At 46.2% G+C, this 20,956-nt stretch overlaps 1 protein-coding gene across 2 annotated transcripts in view; it reads left to right on the forward strand.

Moving 5' to 3' along the window:
• Nucleotides 1-20,101, forward strand: part of SETD1B (SET domain containing 1B, histone lysine methyltransferase) — a 54,071-nt gene extending 33,970 nt beyond the window's left edge. Inside the window, exons 8-19 of one of the 2 annotated variants that reach the window (XR_010307896.1) lie at nt 2,939-3,109; nt 4,007-4,094; nt 4,990-5,207; nt 5,444-5,588; nt 6,280-6,765; nt 8,534-10,087; nt 12,202-12,368; nt 12,914-13,045; nt 13,640-13,759; nt 14,115-14,252; nt 14,988-15,473; nt 19,140-20,101. Coding sequence is in view for 1 of the 2 variants with exons in the window: in XM_064168766.1 (XP_064024836.1) it covers nt 2,939-3,109; nt 4,007-4,094; nt 4,990-5,207; nt 5,444-5,588; nt 6,280-6,765; nt 8,534-10,087; nt 12,202-12,368; nt 12,914-13,045; nt 13,640-13,759; nt 14,115-14,252; nt 14,988-15,161 (3,393 nt within the window). In the remaining variant the exon portion in view is untranslated. Of the gene's footprint in view, nt 1-2,938; nt 3,110-4,006; nt 4,095-4,989; nt 5,208-5,443; nt 5,589-6,279; nt 6,766-8,533; nt 10,088-12,201; nt 12,369-12,913; nt 13,046-13,639; nt 13,760-14,114; nt 14,253-14,987 lie in introns of both variants that reach the window. The other variant, XM_064168766.1, reaches the window with a different exon arrangement.
• Nucleotides 20,102-20,956: the final 855 nt, after the last annotated feature.

A 20,956-nucleotide genomic window follows, 5' to 3' on the forward strand; every position in this document is an offset into this window, starting at 1 on the left:
ACTTGCAAAAGTAGCAACTGAAGCACCCAGGAAATTGTTTTATACCAGACATAAATCAGAAGTGGTTTGGGTTGGAAGGGACCTTAAAAGTAGTTCCAGACCCCATGCCATGAACAAGGACATCTTCACTGCTAGACCAGGTTGTTTCAAGCCCTGCATCCACAGTGAAGAAGCAGAAGCAAATCAAGGTAGGGCTTCACTGGCTTTGGGCTCTTTTATATCTTGAACTGTGATTTGACTTAGCATGTTCCTCCCTCACCTGCAATTTACAACCCACTTCAGGAAGCTGAATGCACCTGAGCAGCTTGCCACAGTCAGACTGAAAATATGGAAGTGCTGCATGGAAAAACCATTTGTGTTTTCTGCGCAGAACAGAAATGCCAGAGCCGCCTCTGCAGCAGGGCACCACCAAGGGAAGTCTCTGCCAGGCCATCCATTACTGTCACATGCAGAAAAGTCTCACAGATTTTAGAGCCTCCTTTCTGCTGGGACCTGATGCCCTCTGACATTGGTTTAGGACAGGATTCCTTCTCAGTCATAAGCTGCCTGCTTTTGCTAAGGGAAAACAAAATCTGAGTGTTCAGCTTAAACTGTACCTCCCTGTTGCTGGTGTCTGTGTGCACATGAGGATGAGCCAACTGGCTGCCTTGGTGGCAGCTGGAGGTCAGTTCCCCACATATGTTATCATCACACTGAATTTTTTTCTAGAATGAACCAAGAGCCCCAGGCACTGTTGAACTGAGATGGCCCTCCAAAACAGCTATACTATCCCCATTTTCTCTTTCCTAATGGTTTTATTTGGAGCTCCCCATATTTTTCCTTGCTGATTGACAGTAGTGAAAGAACTAATGTTATTTTCAGAGATTTGGAAGTATAAATAAGAAAACATATGTGCTTGTTTACTTTTTTGTTTGTTTGTTTGTTAGAAATAAATGAGGCAGATTTGTAGGGAGAGGTATCTTTTAATATCTCCTATCCATGGACCATCAGCTGCAGCAGCCTTACTTATTTCATAGGAGAGATCAAAGCTCATCTTTGGAAGCACGTGAGCTCCACCATATGCCATTGTCTACAGCAGGTGTGTCCTTCTTTGATCAGAGGCTTTGTGGATGTGCATGAGAGCAGGAACCCTTGTGGGTTTCTTTTTTAACAGTGACTGACCCACAATGCTGTTGGCAACCCTTGAACCTTCAACAGCACACATGAAGGCAACACACTTGTTGACCTCCTGTGCTTCCATTTCTCTTTTCTCTCGTTTTTTTTTTGGACACTGTCTTACATCAAAGAATCAGTTTGTGCTGGTGATTGACTGCCAGAAAGTAGCACACCATAAGTGAAAAGTGGGAAAGCTCAAGGGCAAAGCTGATGTCCTGTGTCAGGCAGGATGGAAAAGGCACGGGGTGAAAGTTGCTAAGGAGCATGTTGCTAGGGAAGGCAGAATATACCATGGACCTTGTCTGCCTGAGCTAAGAGAAAGCTTTTCCCTGTTCCTGAATCCAGTTTAGGTTTGAAGGCCTGAGTAAGATGTGTTAAGCAGAGTGCCAGGAATAGGCAGCCATTCCTGGCCATGGGGTGCTACCGCCTGCATTCCCTGCTTGATATTCCCATTAGTCTTGTTCCTTATTAGCAGGAGAGCTGAGTTTATGCTTCCCCTTTGGTGATTACAGCCAGCTTTGGTGAATTAGCTTTGTGAATGTCTGTAGGAGAAACTGTCTGGTGTGTGTGAGCTCCTCATGTGTGAATGTTACCTGCGGTGCCCTTTGCTCAAGGAGAGTGTGGGATGCCACTGTGCATGGTGCTCTTCCTGAACTATCCACCTCTCCACAGCTGTAGAAGTTTGAATCCCTGTTCTTCCTTCACACTTCAGCTCTGATGAAAAGAGGTCTGTTGTGGCTAAGCAGAGATGAGGCTGTGTGACTGGTTACCAAGTTTTGTAGGTGGGCCTTTAGATGTTCCACCTCAGTATTTTGATTTTTCTGTTTCTTGAGACTGGAGCCTTCTGACAGGTTCTGTGAACCGGGGCTGTCATTGCTAAGCAAACAGAGGAGTTTGGAGTTGGTAATGTATGAGGATAGTGGCATACTCCAGCAATTTAGGTTCCCTTTGGAATTCAGGAACTTTGCTCAGTAGCTGCTCCTTGCCACTTGGTAACTCCAGCCTTGTTGGAGAAATGTGTTCCCTTGTGCTGTCAAGGGCTTTGTTTATGTTTGCACCTCTTTCATCTCTGCTTTTTAAGACCTTGCTTCTAGCATCTGCTTTGGATTATGGCTGTTGGAAAGGTGGTCACTGTGGTCCCCACCCCAAGCACTTAAGTGAGCTGAAATGAGCCATGGGAGTGATGGGTCTCCTCATTTCCCTTGTGCTTTACTGCAAAGGACCTTGCCCTGTGTTGAGCTGCATGTGAAGGAAGCTGAGGTCATGTTTTAGAGCTCTACATGGAGAAAGCAGGAATGTCTGCTCTGCTGTCTGCCAACGTGATGGCTCCAAAGACAAGATCACTTGGTGTCAGTGTGATGGCTCCAAAGGCAAGATCACTTGGTGTCAGTGTGATGGCTCCAAAGGCAAGATCACTTGGTGTCAATGTGATGGCTCCAAAGACAAGATCACTTGGTGTCTCATGCTAAGCCGCTGTTCTGGGAGTCCCAGCAGTTTTGTATTAGTGTTTTAGTTCCTTGTGAGAGACAGTAACTTCTTAAAATACATATGTCAGAAGGCTTTGTGGACATGGAAAGATCTTGTTTCCAGCAGGAGCTCTTGCACCTTCTCCCCTTCAAGTGTGTGTGGCCATATGGTGCATCTTCAGAGGCCCTTGCCTTCAGAGAAACTGATGCCTGGGCTGGGCAGTGATACTCCACAACCCTCAACTGCCTAAATTGTTTCCAGAGTTTGTGTACTGCCCAGGAAGCTTCCCCTCTCAAATGTGTTTTCTCTATTGCAGGCATCTCTCACTCCAGTGAAGTCTGGAGGAGAACTGGAGGAAAAACCAAAGCCAAAGGATCGAATTGCATCTTGTCTTTTGGAGAACTGGAACAAAGGAGAGGGCCTGGGATATGAAGGAATGGGCTTGGGCATTGGATTACGAGGGGCCATCCGGCTGCCATCCTTCAAGGTAAAGATCTGTCTTCATTATGCTGACATTCCCTAGACGAGCATTAGGAGGACAGACTTCTCTAGATTTGTACCCCAAAGCCTACAGGCTCTTAGCTCTGTGTTCACTGATGGAGTTGCTTCTGACAGCATCACTTGTAACTCCCCGTAAGAGCAAGAATCCTCTTTCCTAATCTTAGCTTTACATCGCCATGTGTATGAGTTGCAAGGGATCTCCCTGCTTTGCAAGGGAAATGGGACTGTGTTTAGGACACAGTGTTTCAGCTTGACTGTAAAAGTGTGCTTGTGCTCCTAGTGCTTTTGGACAGTAATTTCTTTGTGTAGAGTATTTTGCCATTCGGCAGCTTACACACATGAAGTTTGGTTAAAGTTATCTTCTTATGAGTTTATAGAATGAGACTTGGAAACATAGGGTCACCTTCTAAAGAGCATTTGCATTAAAACGAGGGGGAGAGTAGAAGGCTTTCTTATAATTAGGATTTTGAATGCGCAGGAAGTTCAAGTAAAGGTTTGGGATGAGAGAGATTCTGCAGTCTTCATTTAGAATAAAGCTTCCTTGAGGTTCTTCAAGATGTCAGAGGTTCAGGCTCCCGTTCTGTTCTGCTACATCTCAGCTTGGCATGTGGGTTTGTCAAGAGCCTTTTCTGTCCTCTTCAAAGTACCTGGTGATGACATGCACCGTGCTGGTACCCAGAGTGTTTGTATGCAGAAGGAAGGGGTAGAATTTCATGCACAGTCAAACTCTGTTTGCAAGCAAATAAAGGGATCAAGAGCTGAGGAAGTGGCTCTTGGTTTCTGGGTGTAAGTCACTGCGGCAAAATAGAACAGTAGCAATTTGCTTAAGTTGATGTCTGCTGTTTCTAAACTTTTAGAAATGCTAATTGTGTCTTTTGTTCAGGTGAAAAGAAAGGAACCACCTGAAGCTGCCTCAGCAGGAGATCAGAAGAGAATCCGGCCCTCTACTTCTGTCGATGATGAAGATGAAGGTTTGCAAAGCAAATTTGTTTGAAACACAAAAGCAGATGCAAGCCACATGCAAGTTAATTCTTTTAATCTTCACAGCAGTGTGCTCACTTACAGTTAAGAGTCAAGGATCTGAGCCAAAACTGTGCTTCTCACAAAGCTGATCAGCTGGCAGATGTCTCCTGTGGACTAAGTGATCTTGAAGACATTGGTGGGAAATTTAAGACCTACATTTTATGAGTAACTGATAACGCATTTTAGTTCTTCTGATGCTGGGCTGGTCACCCAGTAGAGGGAGCTCAGAGGAGTTCATGGAGCATTCCGGGGATGTTCCTGTAGCTCGCTGGATATGTTATGGGAGAAGGCACAGAAGAGAGTTTGCCCTGCATTTGATTTTTAAAAACAAAATGAAGTTATTAGACAAAAAAAAAAAGGAAATATTTTAATGTCTTTTCCTGGAAGCAGGGAAGAGTAGTAATGAGACAAAGCTTTGAATACCATTTGTTTTGCATAATGAAGTGGGTTCAACTTAGTCATGCCATAATATTGACTCAGACTGACAACTGCTTTTGAAGTGAGAGGACAGAAGCAGGGATCTGTAAAGCACTTAAGGTGTTAAATTCAACTCACTTGTCCTGCCCTCAGTCGTGCTGTATCTCTTAACTGCTCTGCCTAGAGCTCTTCATCTTTGGCCACCCACATTTTGCCATCCTTGACATTTCAACACCCTGCAGCCAGGCCTGCCCTCACTTACACCATCAAGTTAGTAGGCTCCTGTAAGCTTGGGAATCATGCCCTACATGGGTGCACTGCTCCTGACTTTGATCTTCCCAAAGAGAAAGTTTCCATTATCTAATCAACTCCTGCCCTCCATTGCAACATATTTGATGGCTATTTCCTTTTGTTTTTGTTCACCAGATTTGGAGAGGGACAGGGATGCTTCCGATACAACATCTGACCTGTCAAAGAAGGATGCAGAGGCAGTGGGGCTGAGGCGGCGACCAGCAAGGCCACTGGAGCTTGACAGTGAGGGAGAAGAGGGAGATGAAACATCAGGGAAAGAGGAAGAGTCTTCCTCAGAGAAGGAAGAAGAGCAGGAAGAAGAGGGAGGCTTGGTGAAAGCAGCACCTGGCAAGGTGTGTTGGTTTGTGATTTGAGTGTTGTCTGTTATTAAAAGGGGTCTAGTAATTCCAGATGCCCAACTTAGCCCCTTGTTAGGTGAGCTGTCCTCTTACAGTCTGTGCTAAGGGAACCTCTGGAAGGTTATTCTCTCTTTATGTGGTCAGCATCACCAGGGGTCACTGCTGGTTACATCAGCGACAGTTGATTTTCAGAGTCTGACTGTTCATTTTGGCAATGCTTTCTTGCAAAGGAGGAAGAGGAGGATGACGAAGAGGATGAAGATGATGATGATGAGGAGGAGGATGGAGATGATGAGGAGGAGGATGAAGATGATGAGGAAGAGGAGACAGGCATAGACACAAGTGACAAAGAGGAGGAGCAGGACTCTGAGGAGGGTAAGCAGCTCCAGCAGAAGCAGCAAGTGCTGTTTTCAGATCAGCTGTGGTCTGCCTTTTGCACTTGGAAGCTGGTATTTTTGTTTGTGTGTCTTCTTATACTGAAGGGCAGTTTGCTACAAGATAATGCACTTAACTGTTTCCTGTGAAGCTTCTATGGTCCTTCTGATTGTGGGTCCCTTTGTAGTAGCTCTCCAGCCCCTGTGTGATCTCAGCCCAAGTTGACAGAGGCACAGAGGTCTTAAAGCTAGTTAAGTTTGTGTTTTCTTTGATGAAACGTGGCTGGCAGGAGAGGAGACCAGATTTCAAACAGGAGTAGCTTAGCTGCTAATTCTTTTCTGTTCTATCAAATCAATTCCTGCTCTGGAAGGTGGTAACTTCCACATGTTAAAGCTGTATGTGAAGACAGCAGAAAATCTTAGTACAGTTCCAAGAGACTTGTGGGCAGGGTGCCAAGCAGCACTATCTCTGCTCTTGGAGCTGCCTACTGTATGGTGATTGTTGTAAGCATTCAAAGACATGGTTTGGAAGTCTCTGCAAAATAAATAAATTGGAAAGTGACTTGTTCAAACCCCCACACTACTGTCGAAGATGTTTCCATGCTGTTAGAGTGTGTTAAAGTGGTATTTGTACTGCAGTAGACTGATTGCTGAAGTCAGAAAGCAGAACTAATGGTAATTTGTTCTTGTAGATGTAGCAAGTCCCTTGTCTTCCAAGGCTGAAGTTGAATCATCCGATGAAAGTGAAGACTCCTCTGATTTTGAGTCGAGTTCAGACTCAGATGATGAAGATGAGGAAGACGATGATGAAGAAGAAGAGGAGGAGGAGGAGGAGGAGGAGGAAGAGGAGGAAGTGGAGGAAGAGGTGGCTGAAAATCAAGACAGAGAAACCATGGTTGCTGAGACAGAGCATGAGCCTGTTGCTCAGGAACTTCCTGATGATGAGAGGGAGACTATTTTGGAGCTGTATCCTGTGGATGACTACATGGATGCAGCAGGCCTGGGACTCGCAGACCCAGCATTGGCAGTGAAAGATGAAGGCATGGAAGAAATCAAGTCAGGGGAAACTGAATGTGGTGAAGTCCCAGAGGCATCTATTGCTGCTGAAACACTGAAACATTTGGTTATGGAAAGAGACCAGGAGACAAAACTTGCACTGTCTCCCATCTGTAGGCCAGGTATGCCCTTCCGTGTGGTTTGGCATTTTTCATCACATTTCAAGTTCAGTGTCCTCACAGCGTCCTGGATGTATGGGTTTGCGTTTCCCTTTTGCTCTTACTGCCTCCAGTCTTGGCTCTAGGCTAGCAGCTATCTGTACAGGGAAAGAGATCTGTGCTGAACTTTCCGTCCTAGTAAGGAGCTCTGTACAACTCAGCTGCTGCTAAAAATACTGTGGTTACTGTATCCAGAATCTTATCCTGGGCCAGTTCAGAGCTCTGCAGGAACTGAACAGTTGTCATCGTCCAAGGGTGACTGACTGGATGGTGTAGTGGCTGAAGCTCAAGATAGAAAACCCATGGCTGCTAAAGCAGAACAGGAATCTGTGCTTAGTGTGTCACTAGTGGCTGTTTTTGGTTTTAATAGTGAAGCAGTATGTGACTGACAAGCTCTGTGAGGCAGGTGAGTGGAGTCTGAGAATCTGCATTATTTGTGGGTTTTTTGTTTGTTTGTTTGTTGTTTTTTTTGCTTAGTCTCTTTAAATCAGTGATAATCCCTGATTTTCTGGAAGAATGAAACTATCTTCAACACAGAATTGCATTTAACCCAAGGAAATTAGAAACCTTTTACTAGAACAGAAGCAATATGCATAAAGCTTGACAAATTCTGCAGCTTGGAATTAAGAAATTAAAAACTGGAGCCAACAGGGAAGGCACGTTTGCTGTGACCTGTGGTGTGAGCCTCAGGCAGGGCTTGTATCTGAGGATTGGTCAGCATTTTGGCACTTGGAGAGCTGGAAATACAGTCCCTGCACAGGCTCTCAGTCCTTGACTGCCACAAAATCTGAAAGCTGTCATGAGGCAAAATGCTAAACTGGACAAGGTGAAGAAGAACCAATGTGCACAGATCCTTTCTAGAACAGCTCAGTGTGCAGAGAGGGCACAAATTTGGGGAGCCCTTCATTTGGGCACCTTGACACATGGGCTGAGCTTAATAGATAAGCTGTGGGAACAAGCTTAAACTGTAGCACTGTTCTCATGCAGCCCAGCCCACTTGTTCAGGAGCTACAGGGATTGGACCCTTCTCCAGATCATTCAGCACAAATGGAGAATGCTTCCCTTGCTACTCTAGAGGCATTTCCACCTCCTTCTGCTCTCCCACTTGAAAATGTTATTTTGAGCTGCCTAACAAGATTTGCTGTTGATTCTTCTTGGCCCTAGCCCTAAGGGGGTAAATAAACTCCAGACAAATGAGCTTGCTGCAGAGAGAGCAGCATATAAATTGCCTCATTGATACCATCTGAGTGTCTCTTCATTCAATACAAGGGTTTCCCGTTTCCTTCATGTGTTGTTCAGCACCTCCCTTTGCTGCTGCTGCCTTGGAGAGCTGAGGCTTCTTCTTGGCTGTGCAATTAGTTTACCTTCCCACGTTAGAAAGCTGATACCTCTGGGTTCTGACAGTTCTCCTGCATAATCCATCCCTCACAATCCACTAATTCTTTCCATGTCTACTCAGAAGGTGGTCAGGGGTTTTGGAGGCAGAAAACCTTCATTCTGTCCTGTGTCGTAGCTAATCCTCAAATTAATAGTGTGGGGTTTTTATGGTCCATTAGGGATGTCTATGGTAGCAACTAATTAGTGCACACTCTGTGCCTCCAAAATGTAAAGCATTGGAGTTTTTAAAGCCTCCCAGTGGAATTGGGTTGTTCTGTAATTGCATCTTCTTAAACCATGCCTTTACTGACAAGTGGCAGCAAAGCTCCTGATTCTCCTCTTCTCCCCCTTTCAGAGGAAGAGTGCGAACCCACTGCCACGCTGGAGCCAGAGGTACAGGAGGGTCCAAAGCCTGAATCTCAAGATGAGGAGGCTCTCTGTCTCTCGACTCCAGTGGCAGCCTTTGGAGAACCTGTGCTCACTAAAAGCAGCTTCTTCAGCAAGCCTGATGACAGCAGTGTGGATGTTTGTGTTAAAACAAAGCTGCCCTGTGCATCAGAGGGAGATGAGCAGCTGCCTCGCACACCCGGACGGGAGGTGATGATCCACTTGGAGAATGAGACTCTTCTGCATCCAGCCCACAAGGTGCCATCCTCCATGCTTCCCTTACCATCAACTCCTGGAAAGGAAGAATCTTTAGTCCCTCCAGAGAAGTTCCCTGAACAATTAATGGTGACCAAAACATCTGTGGAAGAGGAGATTCCTAGGACTCCTGGGCGGGACATTTTGGCCAAGTCTTCACACCCCCTTGCAAAGTCGCAGAGCACAGACACTGTTCCAGCCACGCCAGGAAGTGATGCTCCCCTTACGGGAAGCAGCTTGACCCTCAGTTCCCCTCAAGTCCCAGGGAGCCCCTTTTCCTACCCATCCCAATCCCCTGGCGTTAACAGTGGCATTCCTCGGACTCCTGGGAGAGATTTCAATTTCACACCTACTTTCCCAGAGACTGCTGCTACTGTTCCTTGCCTTCTGTCTGGCAAGAAACAGTCAGAGGATGAGCTGGATGAGAAACCCTTTAAAGAGCCTCTTGGTGCTTCCCTTACACTCAGCATGAATAGTGCTCCTTCCCCTATCCCCTTTGCCAGCCCCCCACAAGCAGACTTCCACACGGACATGAGTTTGCCACCTGATGAGCCAATACCTGTAGCAGCCCTGCCATGCATGCATGGAGATGGAAGAATACCTAATGAGGAGTGCAAGGCAGATGTAAAATCTGTTTTGGTCTCACCAGAAGTACCCACTGGTGCTTCTATTCTTCCTCCCCCTCCTCCACCTTCTGTTCTTCCCAAAAGGAGGCCAGGTCGGCCAAGACGGTCACCTCCTTCTGTCCTCTCCTTGGATATGTATGCAGGCAAACCCATAGAACCTCCTCCTGTGCCAGTGGCCTTGGTGGAAAGTGCTGTGGGCAAAGAGCTGTTGAGTGGACACCCCGATGCTTTCTATGGACTCAAAGACCCTGAAGCCGTCACCCTGGACTTCAGGAACGATGATTTCCACAACAGAATAGCAGCTGAGGCAGTTGCAGAGAAGCTGCCATTTAAGGAACTGGAGAACCAGTGGAATGAAGACTTCAAGGAAGAAGAAGCTCACGCAAAACCTAAAAGACAGTGGCGAAGGCAAAAGAAGTCACCTGAGCACCTCCCAGTGATTCCTTCCCCCGAATATTCCCCACCGCAGCCCCAGTTCAGGCCACGCTCCGAGTTCGAGGAGATGACCATTCTGTACGACATCTGGAACGGCGGCATCGATGAGGAAGACATCAAATTCATGTGCATCACCTATGACCGCCTGTTGCAGCAGGACAATGGTATGGACTGGCTCAACGACACCCTCTGGGTTTTCCATCCTTATATCCTTTCTCGCTGGGGCTCTGCGTTACGCCACGCGTGTAGGATGCACGAGATGGTCGCTGTGTAGGACTTAGGGTGTAAAAGACTAAGCTGGCTGGTGCAAGGAGCATTTGCTTACTGGAATAGCAATTGCTTGTATCAGCAGGGAATTTTAGACTCTTTTTTATTCCCCAGAGCTGCAATACCAAAACACTGCAGAAGTGGCTCTTCTTGCTGCATTTTCAGTCTACGACTGCAGGGAAAATGTGTATGCACCTCTTCTGGGGAGCTTTCCTTGCTAGTTTGAGAAGCTTCTGTCTGCATTTAACCCAGGCTTTTCTTGTATTTTCTTTTTTTTTTTCCCTAGCCTGCCTGTGGAATTTCTAGTCTGCACATACAGGGCTCTAACTCGGGGCTAAAACTTCCTGTAAAAATAATCTCACCATCTGTGCCCAAAAAAGACGAGTTAGTGGTGCTAGCAGCTTTAACGTTGAGTTTGAAATGCTAACAAAAGCCCTGCTTTCTGAGAGGTGCACTGGGGACAGCCACAGCCCCGGGCTGTGCTGGGGAATGCACTGCTCCTGCTGCAGTGAGCAGCGCTGGAAGGTGCTGGTGGGGCAGGATCTTGACCCTTTCCCCTCTTGCCTTGCCCCTGAGCTTGTCAGCAGTAGTGTTGGTTGTGGCTTTGGATCTTTTGAGAGCATTTTTAGGACTCGCAGGCTGTCTCAGAGCAAGGCTCTATGTGTGAACAGCCACCAGTCGTGGTGTCCAGTGAGGAGTTGTGTGGAGTTAAAATATCTCATCCCTTACTCCCTTGCATGATACTAAAGGAAAAAAAAAAACCACCCAAACCACTTGAAATAGTCCAGGGTATGATGCTAACAAAGAACAAGTGGAGCTCAGTGCTGAGCTGTGTATTTTTATTCTTCTTTCTCTGTATCTCAAAGTGCCCTTTTGTAAGATTAAATTTATAGTTTTCTGCCTTTTCATACCAGTCTTGAAATAGGTTTACTTAGTCATTTGGAGGAAGGATTCTAAAATTCTTCAAAGGAAATATTCTAAAAATGAAGTGCATCATCACCAGTGGTTCTCAGTTTGTGTCCCATTTGGGGAAGCAATTCCAAAACCAAACCAGTTTCAAAGTGGGAATGAGGGGCCCTGCAGTGGTGGAAGACCACAGCCAGTGACAGGCAGAAGAGGATGGCTGAGGGCAGGGCTTGCCTATGACCCTGAGCTTAAATGCATTTGTGTTTGGCAGTTTACAGAGTAGAAATATGTGGAACCTGTTTCCCTGTTGGTAAGGATTATTGGAACAGCACATTTACAGGCACTTTTTAAGCCATTCAAAAACATCTGCGGCCATTTGCTGGATCATCTTGTGCTGTGTGATAGGTGTGAAAGTACTTGAAGGGTTCACCTGTTTCCCAGCAAGCTCTCACCTCAGTGCCCTCATCTCCAAGCCATCTCTTCTTGCTTTTTATGAGCCCTTTTCTTCAATTTTCTGGTGTTAAGGCTATGTTACAGCTCATGGGGAGCATTTTTTTTGCTTGATTTATCTGTCATCCTAGCTTCATGGCTGTGCTTTTGGGATGAGCTTCCAGTAGTACAGAACGACTGTCCTTCCAGAAGCCACTGACCTGAGGGTGCCTTCTGCCTTCTTGGTGCCATCAGTCCTTGCCAGGCCAGCTGCAGGTTTTCCTGACTGGTCAGGACAGTGGAGTTTGGAACATCTACACAGGATCTTAGCCAGCCCTTCAGGATCTGAAAGAGGTGATTCACCGAGGACGGTGAGAGCAGCTTCGGTCTCCGAGCCCTTTGGGCTGAGGAGTATCTCTTGCCCATCTTTGCTGCTTCCAGCCATGGCTGATGGGAGTGACTGCTGCCTTGAGATCAGTGTGGTGTCTCCAGCACTCGAGGTGGCTGCAGGGAGTTTCTGAAGGTAGACAAAAGCACATCACTCAAACTAGAGAAAATGTGCATCCAGGTGGCTGGGCAGCCACTGTCTGTGTACCTGGTGGGTGATGTAGAGAAATCCTTTCTCAAACAGGTTTGATGGCTTAGCCTTTTTATGTTTAGATTGCAAGTTTTGCCTGATATCCGGTGGTGGCTGTGTTCCTCCTTAACTCCTTCCCACCCACTAGCTTTTCTACCCCCAAGAAGAAGAAGCGGGACGACGGGATGCGGGAGCACGTGACAGGCTGCGCGCGGAGCGAAGGCTATTACAAAATCGACAAGAAGGACAAACTCAAATACCTCAACAATAGCCGAGCTTTTGCAGAGGAGCCTCCAGCTGACACACAGGTGAGGACATGTCCTCTGCTGGCTGCTGAAGTGTGAAGGGAGTTTGGTGGCACACACAGTGAGTGCTTCCTGCCTTTTGGCAAGGAGTGGGGTGAAGCCAGTGGCATGCACAGTGAGTGCTTCCTGCCTTTTGGCAAGGAGTGGGGTGAAGCCAGTGGCATGCACAGTGAGTGCTTCCTGCCTTTTGGCAAGGAGTGGGGTGAAGCCAGTGGCATGCACAGTGAGTGCTTCCTGCCTTTTGGCAAGGAGTGGGGTGAAGCCAGTGGCACGCACAGTGAGTGCTTCCTGCCTTTTGGCAAGGAGCGGGGTGAAGCCAGTGGCACGCACAGTGAGTGCTTCCTGCCTTTTGGCAAGGAGTGGAGTGAAGCTGTTGCCATGCCTGTGGCAAGCTGATGATCCTGGAGCAGCAAGGGAGGTGTTAGTGTTTGATGTGGGATGTTTTGGGAGGCCACACATTCCATGGGGAAGTGTTGTGGTGTAAAGGGTTGCTCACAGGGAGGCTGCAGGGTGTTGGGTCAATTTTGATCGCCCGATTGTCCTCTCAGGGTATGAGCATCCCTGCCCAACCTCATGCTTCCACCCGGGCTGGCTCTGAGAGGCGGTCAGAGCAGCGCAGGCTCCTCTCGTCCTTCACTGGTAGCTGTGACAGTGACCTTCTCAAGTTCAACCAGCTCAAGGTAGGTCAGCCTGTGAATTGCTGCTTTGCACAGGGAGTGGCTAGAAACAGTTTGAGACCAGGCAATGGCCATCTCAGTGCTGGGCACTGCTTTGAGGTGCCAGAGGGTCAAAGGGTATCCATCTCTCCAGTGCTTGATACAATGTAATACATGTGTAATGTACATCATTTACCAAAGGCAATGGGAGCAGAGCAGTTGCAGGGAAAATGTGACACCTGGGCCAGTGTGCTCACTTGTGAGAGGCAGGCATGAGCTGGCTGATGCTGGCTGTAACCGAGTGTATGATGATTGCAGAGCCTGAGCCTGGCTCAGAACCTTCAGGCTTATGCAGAGCAAAGACTGATGGCCTCAAAGGTCTCTTCTCCCCAGGTTGTGGTCAGTGGTAAAATCCCAAGTACAGCAACTCTCTGACACCTCCTGTGACCTCTCTCTTGTCTTGCTGTCAGCACAAGACAGAAGGGAAGCTAAATTGGGTTGAAGTACTCCAGCACTGCATGTAGTTTGCAAAGCACGCTATGGATGCTGGACCTAGGGATGACCTTTCCCTTTCTGTGCTGTGGCTAAAGCAGGCTTGGGATGGTTTTTTTCATGCAGTTCCGGAAGAAGAAGCTAAAATTCTGCAAGAGCCACATTCATGACTGGGGCCTTTTTGCAATGGAGCCCATTGCAGCTGATGAGATGGTGATTGAGTACGTGGGTCAGAACATCAGGCAGGTAAGCTGGATTTGAGTGAAATCTGAGCAAAAGTGGCCCTGAAAGGAGTGTTTGATTATGTCAGCAGGGGTTGGAATCTCTGCTATAAGATGTTAACTGTGAGGTAGGCAGAGGCTGGTGCGTGGTTTGGAGGTACAAGGGTGGGATTTTTAACAGCCCAGAGATCCTTTAACAGCTCTCAGATCCTTGGAGATCTCAAGAAACCCATCCTGAAGTTCTGTGTTTTCAGTTAGATGTCTGTTCTCTTGGGATGTTCGGGATCATGTATCTGTTGAGTGGCACAAGCACAGCCCAGGGGAGTGTTGTGCAGATCTCTGCTCACAGATCACTGACCCTGGCTGTGGGGTTTCTGCAGGTCATTGCTGACATGCGGGAGAAGCGATACGAGGACGAAGGCATTGGAAGCAGTTACATGTTCAGAGTTGATCACGACACCATCATCGATGCCACCAAATGTGGGAACTTTGCCAGGTTTATTAACCACAGCTGCAATGTGAGTACCATGCTCTGGCATGCAAATATACCTTGGCATACTGAGAAACCCACCCAGGCCTTGCTAACTCTGATTAGGCCCACGTGTGGAAGTAGCAGGGGGTCGCAGGGTTATAATTAAATTTTAATGAGCTGCAGCAGATCAAAGCAGACTAAAGTAGTATAAAGAGAGTTGGGAGACCTGAGAAATGAAACACACAGCAAGACAGAACACACTCAAATCCTTCTGACTGTGTTGGAGATCCCTAATGGACACTGTTCAAATATGTCTAACAAATATTTTCCTAAAACAAGCCAGATTGTAGCACTGTTGTTCTGTGGGAATAGTCCACATGGGAGGAGTATTCTCTGCCCTGGCAGGTAGAGAAGCTGCTTTTCCCTCTGCTCTGTGCAGCAGTCTACACTCAAAAGACCTGGCTCAAGCCTGACCAATTTATTAAGCAGTAGCTGAGCTGCTCTTAGCCTGTTAGAAATTTGGTGAAGCATCATCCAGGTGTTTTGCGTTGCAGGTGACCAGAATGTGGATATTCTGGGAGAGCACAAGGCAGGCTGCTTTGTTTTCTGGCTTTATACCTCTCTGTCTCAGCTTCCCCTAGGTCCAGGCTCTGGAAGCCTGGCTGAGGCTGTCCAGGGAAATGACCGGCCTGCTCTGTTTTAGTTTGGACTGACTGTGTGGAGGCTGGGAAACCATGGCCATCGGGAGCCTAAATCATTACCTCTTCTCTCTACCTTGCAGCCAAATTGTTATGCAAAAGTGATCACAGTGGAGTCTCAGAAGAAGATTGTCATCTACTCCAAGCAGCACATCAATGTGAATGAGGAAATTACCTATGACTACAAGTTTCCCATCGAGGATGTTAAAATCCCGTGTCTATGTGGCTCTGAGAACTGCAGGGGAACCCTGAACTGAAGTCGAGGTTTCTCGTCACACTTGCACCTTTGGCCATGTGAGAACTGTGGTAACCAGGTGTGGTTGCACTTTGCCAAAAAAAAAAAACCAACAAAAACAAAACAAAACAAAACAAAAAAAAAAAAAAGAAAAAAAAAACTTAAAAATTAAAACACACACACACAAAAAAAACAGAGGAAAAAAGAGAAGAGAAAAGCCAAGTTCCGCACTTCTGCCAGGATCGCGACTGAAAGCAAAACGCGCACACGCTTCCGAGGACTGCTCACGTTTCAGGTGCTCTTTCCTTTGCAGATCCAAGACACGCACAAAAAGGTGACTACCGTTTTGTGGCATGGTCTATATCCAAACACTAGCTTCTCTGTTCAGTCCCTACATCAGTGCTCCATCATGGGATAATGGTACCTTTTCTTTTTTTTTTTTTTTTCAATTGTTAGAAACCTTCATCTTTTCATAAATGCTGCTACCTTTTTCTCATCAGTTTTGTTGGTTGAAAAAGACATTCAACGTTTAAATGTGAAGCAGAGACTGAAAAATGCTATATAGGATTTGTTGGGAGCTCGATTGGCTGAAATTGCACAGATTTCTCAGAGTTAAGCTGTAAATAAATGTAAGGTTGATGTTACAGAGCAAGCCAGAGGCTTGAGGGTGTGAATGGGGTGTGTGTGTGTTTTGGGGTGTGTGTGTATGGAGATGTGTCTGCAGACAGACTAGAGGTGAACTGTCCTTCCTTTTTGTTAGAGGTGAGTTTGAACTAGTTTCCCCTAAGCCAGACACCCTGGGGAAGGGGCAGGTCAGCCACAGACCTCAACCTAGCGCCTGGGGCTTGCCTCTAGTTTTCATATGCCATGCTGGTATATTGGGGGATCAAAACCTCAGCACCCATACGTGGGAATGATTTGGATGCTGCAACCAGTAATAGGAAGTCAAGTCATCTGTGTAGGTGTAGCATCGTGGCACGGCGTGTGGCCTTTGGGGATGCCTGTTTCTTGGACATGGGATTGTTTTGCTTGCAGAAAAACCCCTGAGGCTGAAATGGAATGGACAATTCAGACCCTGTTCGTGTTGTCAAAATCTTACTCTCCTTGTAAGCGTACACTATGGCCCACAGCTGTAATGGGAATTTCTTCCTGTAGATGGGAAGCAGGCTGAGCTGTGGCTTGTGTTCGTTCACTTGTTTTTTTCTCTGCATTTCCCTGCCCTTCCAGCATTTTAGGGGGAATATTTGCTCTGTCCTTGAATGGGGGAGATGCCTCCTGTGATAGGAGCAAGCCCTGCTGTGCTGCTCTCCTCCCTCAGTTACTCAGTAACTTGGCCTGGGGTAGTCTTGTCCCTTCAGTAAGAACATGGCAGAAGTGTCCTCAAAAGCAGGCAGTGGGAACAATTCTGGTCTTCCCCATCTTCAGCAGGAAAATTAATGCTGCTTTAAATTTGGAAGGTGTGTTTTGAACTGACTTCTCAATGTTTTTTGTCCTTGTAGATGTGCTGAGGTGAAGGTCACAGTTCTTTGAGAGGTTCCATTTAAAAATGGGGCAAAACACCAAAGAATTATTTCTTTGGCTGTGATCCAGCAGTGTTAGATGACTGTTCAGGTATAGACAGGATCTGTTTTTTGACTTGGATTGGATTTCTCCTGCTCTAAAAGCAGTGATTAGTTGTACTAAAACCTTTTTAATTGGCTCATAAGGGGAAGTTGCAATGTCATTATGAAATGGGAAGATGTTCTGCATAACTGAACACCTTCTCCCCACAGAACACGTTGCACAGCTGTATTCTTGTAGCCCTTCCAAATCAGAGGTGATGGCTGCCTGACCACAGCTCCACGAGCAGAGGTTGCAGCCTTGTGAAAGAGTTTCCTGGATGTTTTTTCAGCTGTTCTGTGGAATTGCCAGGCTGCCACTGCAGAGTGGAGCTTGGGTTGTAGGTTAGTCTTCTGCATCTGAAATCTTTTTTCAGACAAAAGGCCTGAAAGAACAGCATCACACAGACTGCTACAAGCTGCCTTAATACTGCCTGTATTTCTGTCTGAGAGCAGGGAGGTTGTTGCTGAGGTTGGGCAGTCCATAGTCTCATCTGGGTTTGTTCTGGTTTTGTTTCCCCCTCCTTTATAAATCCAACAATTGGGTAGTGGTGACTCAGAACCTAAAATCATGAGAAGCACAACTAGTTTCTGTCATTGACCATTGGTTGTAACTGCAGCGATGGCAGGAGCCCTGGGGAGTTAAACCAGCTGCTCAGTTTAGTTTAGCTTAGTTTTTTTTTAATAAGGTTCATCTTGTGTTGATGCTTCAGTTGGCATCGCTACAGCTTGGCCTTTTACTTTCAAAGCTTTGGGAATGCACAGAAGTCTCCTGTGTCTCAGAACTGAAACCCCTGTGTGCAGCAGTTCTGCCAATGTCCTTGGCCACCTTTGCGGGGGTGAAGGCCCTCAAATGGCCCTGACCTCAAGTACCTGCTGACAGTTTTGTGTTTTCCAGCATATCTGGATGGGATTAGCCCCTGCAGTTTGCCTTAATCTATGTTGAGGAGAGCTGGGAGGGCAAGTCATGGACTTCTGAAATGACATCTACGAGTTAGGGTCCTTCACGGCATTTTTAGGAGCGCTAAAGGGGTTTGGGTGCCAAAGACCATGAGCACTTAAATGACTTGGGTACTTCTGAAACTGCCCATAACCCTTTCTAGGGTCCCAGACAAATAACAGGAGACTCTGGAAGAGCTGACCTCCCAGTAGCCCCCCAGGATGAAAATGAGCTCTTGGACCCACAGCACTTCTGAAAAATCACATTGTTCTGGTCTCAAAGTCAAACTTGAGACTTCTTTTCCCTCCAAATCTTGGCTTGCAGAATCCTACCTGTGCAGCTTTTGTCTCAGGCTGCAAATCTGCCCCATCCCCAAGACAGATCATGATTAGGATGATGATCATGGTGAGGATCATAGATCTGGTTTAGTGATTTCCACGAGCTTCTGCAGTTGCCTGTGGCTGCCTTGTCCCTGCAAGGCATGGGGTCTCCTCAGGGCCTGCAGTCCAAAAAACATGATGTGGTTTTGGAAGGCAGCCCCAAAAGAAGCTTTTCTAATCTCTCCTGGGTACTTTGCCGTGTGCTGAGCAAGGGGTGAGGTGGGAGGAGAAAGGCAGAAGGTGTGTAGTGCACACATCAGCCTGCACTGGACCCAGCAGTCAGCACAGGCATCCCATGGAGGGAGTGGACAGGCTAAAAAGAAACCTCACCAGTGTGTGCTGCTTTACAGACAGATTGACTGATGTGGTTTTCTTTGGTGGAAATCCTGTCCCCAGTTTATTGTCACTTAAGTTGAAAGAGAGAGACGTTGCCTGTGCTCCCTGCAAGACTGTGTCTCACTAGGTGAGAGAAGCCAAGAGAACGGTGCAGCAGTGTAGGGAGCAGAACTGAAATCTTTAGTTTTCCACCATGAAGCTGGCTCAAGCTCAGGGTGCAAATGCCTCTGCAGTTGGCATTCTAGGAAGTGTGCTCTGTGCTTGCAAATCCCCCCTGCCACTGCCCAACACCTTCACTTATCCATTCATTTCCAGCCCTGTTAGCAGTTCCAGGTTGATCCCAAGAAGTGGTCTGAGACTGTCAAGGGTCTGAGAGGGAAAAGGGCCTCATCTTGCAGATATTTATATTGTATAGAGCAGCTTATTTCTACAAGGGAAAAAAAACCAACACGTTTTTAAACTCCAACAAAGTATACAGTAGTTTCAGTTCCAGTTTTTGTGACCTTTTTCAGGGATCATTTCAGTGCATTTCTGTATAAAATAAAAAATTTAAGGTTAAAAAAAAAAAGGATTTTGAAGTATAAAAAATGCATCTTCTGTACATAGGCAAACTCAAGAATCTTCTCTTCAAACACTGTTTCTTGTAGAAACATGTTGAAATTTTTTTGCTGATTTCTTTGTACTTCAAGAGCATGTAAATAATTTATTAAAAGTGACTATTGTAATTTGGAGTTCTTTTTAAACAGATTCCAGCTCCAACATCATGTCAAGGAGATGGGGAGGAAGAAGGACTCAGCATAGTGAAGGGAGCTGGTGGCATTTACAGCTTGTGTCAAGCTTTGTATAATGTAAATTCTGTATAAATATGTTTTGGGGGTTGCTTTTTGTTTGGGTTTTCTTTGGTTGTTGATTTTTTTTTTTTTTGGGGGTCAAATAAATAGATGGAATTAGAAGCATTAAGAAACTGAAGACAAAAAAAATTGCCAAATCAAGGCTTCTTCTCCCCCTCCCCCCCCCCCCCCAACTCTCAGTCTGAAACCTAACGTGCAAAATCTATTTATTTCAAGCGAGGAAATGTGTACAGTCTAATAGACACCCTAAAGTGTATTTAAGCAAGTTTGCAACTGGATTTTGTTTGTTTCCATTTAGTATTTGTTTTATTTTTATGAGTTTCCTCCTTAATTGCCACTGCAATATGTGTCCGAGTGAAAAGGAACGCACCATCGTCAGGGACACTAAAACCAAGGGACAGTTTCAAAAGCAAAGTGGAAGAACAACCCAGCTCCCAACCCTTGCAGCTTTCCGGTTCCATCAACAGGCTCTTTGGATTCACAGTGTGAAAACGAAAGGCCTCCTTTAAAAGGAGGTGGGTCAAAAATGGTTTGCAATAAAGGAAAAGAAAAACCTTCTTTTCTCAGAAGTTCCTTAAAAAAACAAACAAACAAAACACAAACCCCAACAATTCTGCTTGGAAGATTTATGCTTCCCCCCCCCCTTCTGTTCAGCAAATTTATAAATTTAGGGATGTTTTGTGCATATAGAACCTGTCACCAGTATGTATCTTGTTTTGAAGAAAGTGTTTTTGTTGTGGATGTGTCATGCTGTATATATTTGTTCATATTTTTGTGAATTGAATACTATGTACCATTGTATTATAGTAACTTTTATAAAGCAAACCATAAATATACTGACTTTTCTTACAGAAAAATTATGTTGTGCTTAATATGTGATGTAACCAAGGGCAGCTTTTGGCTTGTGGACCCTTGCTGGGAACCATGAGAGCTCAAGGAACCAGAGCCAGATAAAGAGCAGTCCAAGAATTGATGGTTCAGCAGATGTTACTGAAAATACGAGTTCTGGTGAGCAGAAAGTTACTTTAAGCAACATTACGGTGCATGGAAGAAATAATGTGAGTGATTTAAGTTTGTAAATCTAAAATTCTTAGCATTTTTAATCCTAAGAAAACTCTTAGGAGCTGAAGCACAAACAGGCGCCACCCTCAGTCACAGTGTCTCTGGCCTGAGTGGTGCTGTCTGGGCAGGTGGTTCCTGGCCCTCTAGTCTCTGCCCTGGGATTTTTTGAGTTCACATCTTTGATTTCTTTAATTTTGTGGAGACAAAAGTGCTTAACCTACAAAGTGAGGTGTTTGTATTGCTGTATGGGTGGTGCTCTGAGGCTGTTGGGGCCACAGGCCCTTTGGTTTCTTTCTTTTAAATCTATTGAAATCTGAAATGAATTCTGTTACCAATGGTTTACAGGATGGGGGGGAGCTGCTGAGGTTTGGTGTGGAGTTGCCCACGTGCCCACCCCCACCTTCCTCACTGGAGCTCTGCTTCTCTGAATGTGGTGGGTGATGGTCAGAGTGGCTTCTCTGAACTTCAGAAAAAGAGATAACCTGGAGCAAAGATGAAAGGTGTAAATGATGGAGGAGGATGTGGAAGAGTAAAGAGGAGCCCTGAGCAGCTGTCATAGCTGATCACAGCACTGAAGGGACAGCCAGCCTCACAGGGCTGCCTTGGGCAGAAGGCAGCAGGGCTCAGCTTGAAGGGTAGCCACATGAGAT

Source organism: Pogoniulus pusillus, chromosome 30 (genome assembly GCF_015220805.1).
Source record: "Pogoniulus pusillus isolate bPogPus1 chromosome 30, bPogPus1.pri, whole genome shotgun sequence".
Taxonomy (NCBI): domain Eukaryota; kingdom Metazoa; phylum Chordata; class Aves; order Piciformes; family Lybiidae; genus Pogoniulus; species Pogoniulus pusillus.